General features: G+C 36.6%; 1 protein-coding gene across 1 annotated transcript; it reads right to left on the bottom strand.

The window, feature by feature from the left end:
* Positions 1–4,456: 4,456 nt before the first annotated feature.
* On the bottom strand, positions 4,457–12,660 carry LOC126769948 (U2 snRNP-associated SURP motif-containing protein). The gene is made up of 18 exons (XM_050488984.1): positions 12,626–12,660; positions 12,342–12,436; positions 12,011–12,104; positions 11,241–11,430; positions 10,474–10,636; positions 9,603–9,768; positions 9,218–9,381; positions 8,856–8,921; positions 8,259–8,302; positions 7,787–8,007; positions 7,603–7,714; positions 6,734–6,976; positions 6,481–6,667; positions 5,985–6,201; positions 5,747–5,909; positions 5,254–5,434; positions 4,903–5,033; positions 4,457–4,670 (listed from the first exon to the last, which is right to left on the bottom strand). The coding sequence occupies exons 2-18, from the start codon at positions 12,414–12,416 to the stop codon at positions 4,460–4,462; spliced, it is 2,628 nt and encodes an 875-aa protein (XP_050344941.1). The 5' UTR covers positions 12,417–12,436; positions 12,626–12,660; the 3' UTR covers positions 4,457–4,459.
* Positions 12,661–13,365: the final 705 nt, after the last annotated feature.

Below are 13,365 nucleotides of genomic sequence, written 5' to 3' on the forward strand. Positions count from 1 at the left end.
AGCGATTAGACAACTTCAATAAAAAACCGGTACGTTCTGTAACTGGAAATCCACATAAACCAATTAAGAATGATTTAGGAAGGCCATTAAAATGTTTTAACTGTCGTGAAACAGGTCATGTAGTATCGGGATGTCAAAAGCCTATTATTAAATGTCAAAAGTGTAAACGCATTGGTCATGATGATCCTGAATGTAATAGGAGCGTTTGTGTAAATAAAGCCGAAGTTAGAACATTATGACTAGAGACCAGTACTGACATGCGAGAAGACGACAAATTTATCAAGAGTATAACAGTTAATGATGTACAGTTAACGGGGTACGTAGATTTTGGTAGTCAGTGTACTTTGATAAAAGAATCCGTCATGGAAGGAATAGTACCACGCGAAAAGTGGCAAGTAAATAATCTACCATCTCTCAAGGGTTTTGGTAATACATATGTGAATGCCTTAGGTAAAATTAAAATTTCGTTAAGTATTGACAATGCAAAAATTACAGTAGAGGCAGTTGTGGTACCTGATAATTATCTAAATCATGACCTACTTATTGGACAGACTGCCACGGAGCAACCACACTTATGGGTATTTAAAACTACGATACGCGACTGGTTTTAAGATCTCTAAAGACTGTTATGGCTGAAGGTTGTATTTCTGTAAAGGTGTTCATCAATACAAATTTTAGTGGAATGGTTTTTGTTGAAAATGGTCGTCGCTTAAAATATGATATAATGATTGGTACTTACAATATCAAAAACGGTAGTGGTCATTTAACTATTCTGAACTATGAAAATAAATTAATTAAAATAAATCCTAGCTCGTGCCTGTATTATGGAAACAAATAAAAACTTTAAAAGCATTAATAGAATACAAGATGTACAAGATCACCACGCTAAAACTCCACTTACATTGGATGACCTTAACATTGATGAAAATCTCGATAAAAGAAAGAAACTTAAATTATTACAAACATTAAACCAGTACCGCAATTGTTTTGCTAACGACTTGTCGGAACTAGGACAGACAACGATTGCAGAAATGAATATTCACTTAAAGGATTCAGAACCAGTTGTTTATCGACCATATAGATTGAGCCACTCAGAACGCGAAGAAGTTAGAATCATTGTCGAAGAACTCTTGAAATATGACCTTGTACGGGAATCTCAATCGCCATATGCAAGACCCGTTTTGTTAGTGAGAAAGAAAACTGGGGATAAACGCCTTTGTGTTGATTATCGCGCACTAAATAAGAAAACGATTAAGCAACATTACCCGTTGCCTCGTATCGAGGACCAAATTGATATATTAGCGGAAAATAAATATTTTTGTGCTTAAGATTTGGCGTCGGGATATTACCAAATTCCTCTGGCTGAAGAAAGTAAGAGTAAAAGTTCGTTTGTAACACCTGATGGGAAATTTGAGTTTAATAGAATGCCCTTCGGATTAGCTAATGCACCAGCCGTTTTCCAGAGAACTGTTAATTTGGTTCTGAGCAATTTACGATATAGCATCGCATTAGCGTATATGAACGACATTTTGGTACCTAGTACATCGCTTGAAGAAGGTATTAAGAGATTAGAAATCGTACTTGAAAGACTTAGAGAGTCGGGATTGACCCTAAAACCCCAAAAATGTTACTTCTTCCGAAATAATGTTGACTACCTAGGTTTTGAAATTTCCAGCGAAGGCGTAAGACCAGGAATTAATAAAATTGAATCCGTCAAAAATTTTCCCAAGCCCAAAGACGTACATAATATCAGACAGTTTATCGGCTTAGCCAGTTTTTTCCGACGTTTTATTAGGGGTTTCGGTGAAATAGCTCGTCCCCTTACCAAGTTATTGAAGAAGAACTCTCATTGGCAATGGACTCAAGCTCAAGAAGAAGCGTTTGATAAATTGAAAAACGTCCTTATTTCAAGGCCAGTGTTAGCACTTTACAGTCCCAAGCTGGAAACAGAGATACATACAGATGCAAGCAAACATGGCATAGGGAGCATTTTGTTACAGAAACAATATATTTAAATATTTCGTACTTTTATTATTTAGTAGCTCTATTTTGACTACCGGTTCCGGAAAATATTATATTATGATTAGTCAGTTGAGTACTAGCAAGAGGCTAGCGTTGTTTGGTTTTTTTAAAAAAGAGGAACGGTAATTTTTGAGTTGTAAAACAAATTGTATTACCACTGTGGATAATATTGAGTTATATTAAAATAATAAAACTGTTAAGACGGAGAAGAATGTTTGAATTTTAATACCTTCGAAATTAAGAGTTTTATACGTAATACACATTTCTTTTGTTTTTCGATATTCGTTTAACTAGCTAATAAATGTTACATGGAAGTCTGTGATTTTGAAGTAAGAATGGTCTCACCGAATGCGGATGACTCGAATCTTGGTTAAGGAGCGAGTCTCATGTACCGAGATTAAGTAAGGAAGATTAAGTAAGAAAAGCTTAAAGCTACATTGAGGCTGTCATATCTTCTATTACTCATAAAGATTTACCTGTGTAGATCAAAACAAGTAAATTATATAATCTGATCAGATTGATTTTAATTTTTTAAATTTTCAAACTAAGTTAACAAGCTTTTATATCATACAAATTGTGTAAGGACGTTATAAGTTGATAGTAAAAGTTTTAAAGAAAAGTTTATTTTAGTCTTTTTAGCGCATTTAAATAAAAGCTTGTTTTAAGTTTTATTTTACTTTTAATTTATGAGAGCTTCCGTTGCGTGCGCTGCGTAAACGGTAAAAGTTACGCAACAATCATGTATAACGAAATTGTTCCTCTTGAAAAGTTCTAAAAAAAGTCCGCGATAGCATTTTACGTATCTTTTAAGGTTGACTCACTATAACCTTTTGTATGGTAATCAAATTTGTTCTAAAATAAGGCATTATTTGCGAAGTCGTTTTTATCAACATGGCATAATACTTATGAAAGATATCGAGATAAAATTATCCATATGTAGTTGAGTACGATGTTTGAAAATACTCATATTCAAGTATTTGTTTTCGGTTTGTAAATAATGTTGTACGTTAAAGCTTATATGTATGTTGTCGATGCATTTTTTTTCTCATTATTTTGTTAAATTTATATTTAGTCGGTTAGTTGATAATTACTTATTTTATAAATACACAGATTTACCTATGAGTTTTAAAAAAACACAATTTTCCGTGAAGATATCGTTTGCAGTCCCAATAAATAAAGCACAGGGAAAGACATTAAAGTATGTCGGAATAGATATAACGGAATGCTGTTTTCCTCATGGCCAATTGTATGTAGATCTGTTTAGTGGTTTTCGCCGCACCTCCTGGTGCAAAACCACTAAACAGTATTATCCCACGAAAATAAAACTAAAAATGTTGTATATACTAAAACATTATATTTTTGCTCTTAGTGATTCATTTAAGTTATAAGCGGATGAAACCACGGGAACAGCTAGTAGTAAATATATTTATGTTTTATATTGTATGTTGGACGAGTATTCATTAATATTATTAAGATTAGTTGTATAAGCGTAGTTTTAAGACAAATTAAAATATTATAAATTTAAATAGAATTATATGAAGGGTTCCTACAAATAAATCAAAACAAAATATTCAAGTACCGACTGATCATTCTCATTCCGTGATCTACATACATTTATTACGATATATTCAACAACAATTAAAAATAACTTTTAAAACTAATGATTTGTGAACGCGTAGGTGTAATTTGACGCCGAGATGGCCTAGTGGTTAGAACACGTGAATCTTAACCGATTATCGTGGGTTCAAACCCGGGCAAGCACCACTGAATTTTCTTGTGCTTAATTTGTGTTTGTAATTCATCTCGTGCTTGACCACCGTCAAACATGGTGAGGAAACCTGTATATGTCTAATTTCATTGAAATGGCATTATTTCATTTCATGTGTATTCCACCAATCCGCATTGGAGCAGCGTGGTGGAATAAGCTCCAAACCTTCTCCTCAAAAAAGGAGAGGAGGCCTTCAGTCCAGCAGTGGGACATTCACAGGCTGTTACGGTTTAGTGTAATTAAAGGCACAAAGCAGTGATGTTCGAATGGGTTAGGGGTCAATATCCTACCGTTCAGAGCGTAATCTTTATTTCATATGAAAGTTCTTACATTACGATTACGTAGTATAAATGGCAAAAACCTAACTTTTTTTATGTTGGTGCAGCAGTGGTATATCAAAAGTGTCTTATTATCAGTCTTAACCTTTTAATTTGATCATCTACCAAACGACCTCTCTACAAATAATTTATAGTCAAATTCATAAAATTCTTTCTCCAACAGGAACAATATTGCATGTTACAGTTTATATATTATACATTAAAGAAAACTTTTATTTGTGATTAAAGGGCTTAAGAGGTAGTTATGCTAAAAAAAATGATCGTCACTTAAATAAGTGAAAATGAGAGATTTTGATAGTATTTAATTTTTTTTTTAATAATATATATCTTGTCAATATTTATATTTAGCATGTTTCGCATGCTTTCTATGGTGAGGAGGCGTGGCGGGTGAACGTCTCCGCCTGTCTCTATCTCTCTCTCGATCTCTGTCCCTCTCTCGTTCTCGCTCCCTGTCTCTCTCCCTCTCCCTGTCTCGCTCGCGAGATCGTTCCCGTTCCCTTTCTCGCTCGCGGGATCTGGACCGAGATCTGGACTTGCGATCGCTACATGAACAAATAAACGGTTTCTTATATTAAATTTAATATATGTTATTATTTATTTATTGTTAAATACATTGAAATAAAAATTGATTTGGAATTGGACAAATGATTCCACTTTTCCAAAACAAATTCTACACACAATATTCTAGAAAAAATTATATAACAGCGAAATAGTTCTACGTATGTATCTAGATCTAGTCATTTTCATTTCAGTTTCAGTTCATAAAGTAAATACCGAGAACGTTTGGGCGGCGGCGACAGCGTGGGCTCGCGAGACTTTTTAGACTTCCTGGAGGACGTAGAGAAAGCATCGTCGTCCGCGACCGGGGAGCCCACTTCCTCCGCTTCCTTCGCCTCGCGAAGCGCCTGGATGTACAAAACGAATCGATAACAATTCTTGTTAAAAATTTATTATAATATTTACGTTTGATTTTTATAGAACGTATACGACCGGTCCATGTTATCATTTAACGGGGTAATCTATACAATAACGGGAAGGTTTTAGAATATAAAGAACCAAGATATAATACTCTATTGAAATTGGTTTCCTAAAAAGCGCTATAATAACAAGGAGTTCCGTGGCGACCTTCTTGATGAGCTTCCGGCGGTAGTGCTGCACCTGCGCGGGCGGCGCCAGGCCGGGCCGCAGTGCGCGCGCGCCCGCCTCCAGCTCGTCGGCGTACTTCAGCACGCGCAGCTCGATGTCGCGCAGCGTCTCGCGCCGCAGCAGCGCCTCGCCGCTGCGGCTGCGCGGGGACTCCGCGCCGCTACGGTCGAAACGCTCTTTGAGACTTCACATCATAATTCTTTGGTAACGGCACCACATATTTGACTATCATTTTGCTAAAGTAGTATAGAGTTCCATTCGACTATCCCATCTCAAACTGTGATGACAAACGCCGTAACTGCCGTCGTGGGAGCTTTTGTTAAACACGTAATGTAAATGTGTAACGTACGCTGTCGGGGAACGGCGTGCCAGTCAAATCTTATTTCTTGCAGTTCGCACACTGCGCCGACAAATAATAACAGGGAATAAGAGCTAGCGAATGCTGTCGAAGGCAAATATCACATAAACTGACCCGTCTAGCGGCGGCGGCGTGGGCTCCTTCTGCGGCTCGGGCGCCGATGCCGGCTCCACGCTCTCCCACCGCGAGGGTACGAAGCCGGCCACACTTCGTTCCTCCGCCTCCCCTTCGGTGTCACCCTCGAACTCCAGCGGAACGCCATCTATATCTTCCTCCACTGAAATGAACAAATAAGATGTAACGATTTGAACGAATGAGCGCACACTCATAACGCAAGCAGCGTGTCAGGCACCGGGCACGCCGTCGATGTCGTTGGCCTCGGGCCGCACGGTGAGCTGCGGCGGGCGCTGCTCGGCCAGGCGGCGCAGCGCGGCGCCGTCCAGCGGGCCCGAGCCGCCGGAGCCGCCCGACGCGCCGGACGCCGTCGAGCCGTCGGGCGACGCGGCGCCCGAGCCCGGCCCGTCACCCGAGCCGGACCGGTCGACCTCCGTGGCCGCTCGCGGTTCGCCCTGACGTAATAAAACAGTATTGATTAAAACATAATATATTTACAAGTATTATATATTATTATGAAGCTATTACCGGGTCGAATTACATATTAGGGGGTAAAGTCTTAGTAATGAAATAACATAATTATATAAATTTAATTTTTTTAGAAAGGCTCCTTAAAGAATATAGATTAGTATTTATCACATCATTCAAGAATTTTTTTTTCTATATGTCGCTTTAATACTCCGACTTAAAATTATATTATATACTCTATTGATTACGATTCAGTTCGTGCCTACCTTATCTTGTCCGAGGAACACATCGTTAATGTGCAACAAGAAGTCGGTCGGGTAGACGGCCCAGTCGGCCCAGGCCTGCAGGATGCGCGTCACCCGCGCGCGGAACCCCTCCTGCTGCATGCGCGACGGCATGCGAGACCACGCCAGGTGACACTCGCGCATGATCTCCACCAGCCGGTGCTGAAACCTGTGGACGGCCAGACTCAAAAGGTGTCCGACAGGACCGGGGCGGTCACAGAATAAGGGGACTCACGCGCCGCGGTAGGCGCTGGCGTTGGTGAGCTTGGCGCCGGCGTTGTGCAGGATGTCGGACAGCAGGTAGAGGCGCGCCACGCGGCGCAGCGGCGCGGTGCGCGGCTGCGCCAGCGCCTCGGCCACGCACGCCGCCACCTCGCCCGCCGCCTCCGCGTGCTCCAGGCACCACGCCATGGCCTCGCCCACGCTGCGCCGCGACGCCGACAGCCCGCGGATGAGCTCCTCCAGCCGGTCGCGCTGGCTGATTAGCAGTTGCAGTGCTTTACGTATCATGTGCATGCGCTAGTAATACTATATCAAAATACGATATCAAATAAACTAGAAAATTCAAAACTTTCATGTCTCTCGAATACGTTAATATAGAATTTTATCTCATTTATGTCACTATGATGACGTTGACGTCGTTACATCAATAATTATTAATTCAATTCTGAAAAAAAGCAGAGATGGCCTAGTGGTTAGAACGCGTGCATCTTAACCGATGATCATGGGTTCAAACCCGGGCAAGCACCACTGAATTATCATGTGCTTAATTTGTGTTTATAATTCATCTCGTGCTTGACGGTGAAGGAAAACATCGTGAGGAAACCTGCATGTGTCTAATTTCATTGAAATTATGCCACTTGTGTATTCTACCAACCCGCATTGGAGCAGCGTGGTAGAATAAGCTCCAAACCTTCTCCTCAAAAGGGAGAGGAGGCCTTAGCCCAGCAGTGGGACATTAAAAGGCTGTTACTAACTAACAATTCTGAAAATCTAGCAAGCACTCTATTCCTAGAGTCAAATGTTACATGCAACAATAATGTTAGAGTTTTCATCACTATATAGTAATCTAAATCTTGTACATGTTTGTACAGAAGTACTCACTTCGTAGAGAGTGTGCCGCGTATGTTGTCCTTGGCGTCCTCTTCGTCCACCAACTCGTCGGGCATGCCGGCGGTATATAAATTCATGACAGGCGGGCGCCACACTGACCCACCTTAAAACATTATTTTTATAATATATAAAATAATAAATACCCAAGCAACATTTATATTGTATATTTATTTACCTTTGAACATCCTAAAATCTTCCAGCGACCACTGTTTGGGCGAGTCTCCCTGCAGCATAGAGAACAGTTTCCAGCGGTAGTATGTGTGCGCGGGCGACTGATTTTCAAATAGAAACCGAAAGAACGGATTGTTCATCTCCTTATTCATGATGATGGCCTCGAACATGGGACCCTCACGGATCACGAACTCGACCATCCGATGAATCAGCATTAAAATATTTCTGTAATATAATTAAAACGGAATTATGTAACATTATCAAAAGTTTTTTAACTTACATATATTACAAGGAAATATGAGAATAAAATTAGCTAATACTTAGATTATTACTTCTAAAAAAGACATCAAAACAAAATATATATATATATATATATATATATATATATATTATAATAATACATAATCTGCATAAATGAAAATTCAACTAAGTCAATTCCCATGACTAGATAATGCAGGCAAAAGAATATAACTGACCTCTCTGTTGGGATCGCTACTTTTACTATAGACTGTGAAAGAATCTGAAAAAAAAACATGAATTACTTTTAAGTTATCTGTATATACAACAACAGCTATGCCTATAAATGTTTTTCGGGGTGATTGATTGCAACTGTCTTCTTCTTTCGAATGTCAAATCAACGATGACAGAAAGAGCGATACCAATGTTTAATTAAACAGCCGCTAAAAAACAATTATAAGTACAGTACAGTACAGTAACAGCCTGTTAATGTCCCACTGCTGGGCTAAGGCCTCCTCTCCCTTTTGAGGAGAAGGTTTGGAGCTTATTCCACCACGCTGCTCCAATGCGGGTTGGTAGAATACACATGTGGCAGAATTTCAACGAAATTAGACACATGCAGGTTTCCTCACGATGTTTTCCTTCACCGTTAAGCACGAGATGAATTATAAACACAAATTAAGCACATGAAAATTCAGTGGTGCTTGCCCGGGTTTGAACCCACGATCATCGGTTAAGATTCACGCGTTCTTACCACTAGGCCATCTCGGTTTAAAAATTATAAGTAACGATTTAAATTTGCGATATAATTAAACAAAATTGATTTAAATAATCACTTGATCATAATCCTGTCGATCGTCGGGGTCGCTGGGATAGTATTCTCCAGGTCGAACTCTCGGTATCTGAAACAAATATATAAGTAATAGTTCACTTGCTTGTAATTCTTTTATTTTTATATTATTATGTATATAAAAATTTACAATTTAAATAGTAATTTACAACAAAGCATCAATAACTAAACTGTATACAAGTCAGGGATGTGAAAGCCACAGGTACTAACGTGACCCTGACTATTGGCTCTACTAATCCAAGCTGTATGCTTTTATGGAGGGGAAAAATTGTAGGCATTCTGTAATTTCACCGGTTTTAACGTAGACTACGACTGCAAATGAAAGCATCCCATAATCAAATGTGTTACCTTTCCTATGAGGTGTTTCGGCGGCTGCGCGTTGAAGGGCAGGCCGGAGGGCGGCGGCGGCTTGCAGGGCTGCTGCAGCGCCGGCGGGATGTAGATGGGCACGGGCGGGATCACCACCGCCTTGCCCCACCCCAACTTCATCTCGTAGTTCATTATCTCCTTGCCTATTCGTATTTAAAAAATAAGTAATTGTCTTATTTAATTTCAAAAGTATAATCCAGAGATGTAATGCATAATCGTTTTATATTAAAGAATACAGCTAACATTCAGATTCGTTTGAGCAATAAAATCAAATAATATTATGTTAAGTACTTATATTTTTATTTAAATATGATATGCAAAAATTTGCGGACGTAACAACTTGAAATCTAAATGGAGTACCCACCGTTGATGCACCGCAGCGCCCTCTCGCCGTCCTTGCGCGACATGAAGGCGACGAAGCCGCAGTTCCGCCCGCGCGCCTTCTCCTCGTCCGAGCGCGGCCACATGATCTTGATGCTGGCCAGCGGACCGTACCGACCGAAAATCTCCATCAGCTGCTGTTCTGTTATCTGTTGTAACCAAATTACGTTCAAAAAAATGTAATTCCAATGCTGATAAATGAGCGCCTCTGTATTAATTCGTGTAAGAACATAATGAAACACTTATCAAAGTTAATATTTTTGCCCATAATGCTCTTAAATATAAATTTAACTTACTTAAATATTTATGAGATTGAATAAGATGTTATTAGGATATTTATCGTATCCATTATAATAATATATAAAAAAATTAAAACTTATTAACTATTTGTCTTAGTCCCAAATGTTGTATTAATTAATCCGTGACAATGTTGTGAATGCTACTAATATTTTAAACATTTTTGCAGAAAGTGTTAATTTTTAACAATTTTAAACACTTTTTTTGTACAATTGTTTATTGTTCCTCAATAAAAAAAAAAATTATTCAATAACAATATTATTTGTACAATTTCTTATTATTATAAATATTTTAAATTTTTTTTAATGAAAATGTGACAGATATTTTGTTTAAGAATTAACATACTTAAAAATAGTCACAAACAAAAATTTGGTAATACTTAGCTATTTCTTTAAGATAAATTTTATACAAAAACAATTTCATCATGTTTTTGCATAAATAATATAATATAATTATATTACTTATTCTTTACAAAGACATAAAAGAGAGTTAAAAATCAAAAAATTAAAACTACTTTACAATTCTTCAACAAATGTAACTATACTTGTATAATTTACCTTAGGATTCAAGTTGCCGAGGTATAGGTTGGTAGTGTTAGGGTCGCCTGTGTCATATGAACCTACATCTGGCATCATGTCAATCACAGGCTCAACTCCCACCACGCCGCGGTCGCGAAGCACATTCTTATATTTATGCCGCTCAGAACGTTCTTCTTGAATTCTAAAAAATTAATGTAATATAGTTGAGAATTTGTTTATTTGTTCGCTTTATTTTATTATCTATAATTTCTTGGATACATATTTATTTTTAATATTGTTAGTACTTCTTCCCCTTATGTCTGCCTAATCAATAACATTTTCTTGACTTATAATTGATATTGTAAAAAAATTAATCAAAAATGGTTTTATAATTATTTTTCTATTGGTATGTGCTAAGTATAATTACAACACCATTTTTACTTCCTACATAAGGTGGCCTTTGTTTATATTATAGTTAGATAGATTTTAAAACATTGTGTAAGGGCTTAGTACATCTAATAAAGAACTAAACCATTATATGGTCACAAGGCAAGTTAATTTAGACTTACTTTAAAAAAACTATATGCATAGTTTGCTGTTATACTAATGCTTTTTTTGTACACACCTATCTTGATCAATGGATGTCAACATGTTCCATGTGGACAATTTTAAATGGCATATAGGAGAAAAAGCCTGTGCCTGGCAGTGCAATTTGCCCACTGCTACAACCCATGTAAGTTATTACTTTAGTAGGTAATACAAGAGTTATAAGACTATAATTAGTTCTTTTAAATTCTTTAACTTACTGCCTCAATTCTTCCTTAAATAATTCTAAATTACTCTTTTTCTTATCCCCAGTCTTCTTATTCCTAGGCCTGCCGGGTGGTTCAGGACGCTGTGCAAGACTTCGTACCACATCTGCCTCTGTGATTGTGCGCTTCTCGTCCAATCGTGATACAGGCTTGTAAAGCTTGCCTCTCTCCGAGTTGTCCTCCTCTGATAATATGAATATAATAAAATATATACTTGAAATGAGGTTTTATCCATTCACCTTAATATCATCATGTTTCTAAAGCATTTTTTTAAATATATCATGGCTGTTCTTAATGTAGTAAAATTGCTTAAATAATTTATTGATTTCAACTACAGTTTTTTTTTACAGGATTAAAATAAATTTTTATTTCATTTACCTTCCATAAATCCATTCAAATATAAATTAAGCAAATATTTAATACAATGTACACAATGCACTAACATTGCAACATTACAATATTTTACTTGTCATTTGTATTAATCCTCTTTTATTCAACATTGAACATAGTAAATATAATTGCACAATTCAAACATTAATAAGTAATTAAAAAATTAATTTGTAGACTGATTAGTTTTTTGTTTTATTATAATTTACATTGCTCAAATTATTTTAATAACACTACATATACATACAATTATATATGAAACTTAATGTTATCATCATCATCATCAGCCTTTCATCGTCCACTGCTGGACATAGGCCTCTCCAATGTCACGCCACTGAGCTCAACTTAATGTTATAGTAAAGTATAAGAAAACCTACTTCTAGCACCAGCATCATATGTTCCAGCTTTGACCCAAACTTTAGATGTTGTACTTGGCACTTCTTGGAATGTCTCCACAAATTCCTTGAATACCTGTATAAGGGCAAACATGTAATTATTTTCACAAAACTGTCAATATAATAAAATAATAATAATTAAAAAAAAAACAATCTATTCATACAATATTAAAGAATGTAAAACAGTAAGACAACAAAGTGAGAATAAGTAAATGGCAAATTCATTTATCATTATTTCTATAAAATAACTAAATTTCTGTAGCTAATTCTACTTGATGAAATAGTTCTTATTCCTTAAAATCCTCGTACTTACATGCGCGGCTGCTTCTTCTTCCTCTTTTTTACGTAACTCCTCGAGCTCCTTTTTTGATAAATTGCTTCTACTCATCTTTGGAACAATATTCAAATCTGAACGAAATAAAAAATTGTTTTCATCCAGTTAGTCAGTCGTAACGTAAACTTTATCTCATCGCAATAAATATTTTTATTTGTTATAATTTTTGTTTGGTATCCATACCACTTATTTTAAGCTTAATTAAAATATATTAATTTATCTATTAGTAAGTTAAAATTATTAATAATTATGCGAATCATAACCTCAAATTCGCTATAAACATCAAACACAAATATGCGTAATGCATATCCACAGACTACATAAGAAACTCAAAGTTGGTAGGTATTTATTTATACAGCATATCAAAGCAATGTTGCCAGTATTACTGCAACATTCAGCTTCTTTGGAGTTTTATTTGCAACTACTTTTGCTAAAAAAAGAGAAACTTACTTAGCTTAAGATAAATTATTATTATGATTATAAGTAAATTTGGCCAAAATCTAATCACATTATACATTGTGATCATAATTTTTTACAAATTAATCAAAGTAATCAAAAAGATAATCGTACTCAGTGATTATTAATCTGTTTTATTAATTAATTAATATAGATAATTAATTATACTCAAGATTGCGATTACTTCGGTAATTATGCAATTTGAGTATTTTTCCAAAAAAATTATGTTTTTTTATTATGGACTGTTTCAATCACCACTACTAATATGAGATGTCCTTTATCATGTTTTATTATGCGATTAATATTACATAATTATAGGACAGACTTTTAATAATCGACGAGCCGGTTGGCGTGGTTGGTTGGGTGATACTTGCCTTTCACGCCGAAGGTTGCGGGTTCGATTCCCACCCAGGACAGACATTTGTGGGCATGGACATGTCTGTTTGTCCCGAGTCTGGGTGTAATTATTTATATGAGTATGTATTTACAAAAGAAAAGTAGTATATGTAGTATATCAGTTGTCTGGTTTCCATAGCACAAGCTTCGT

Source organism: Nymphalis io, chromosome 1, assembly GCF_905147045.1.
Source record: "Nymphalis io chromosome 1, ilAglIoxx1.1, whole genome shotgun sequence".
Classification (NCBI taxonomy): domain Eukaryota; kingdom Metazoa; phylum Arthropoda; class Insecta; order Lepidoptera; family Nymphalidae; genus Nymphalis; species Nymphalis io.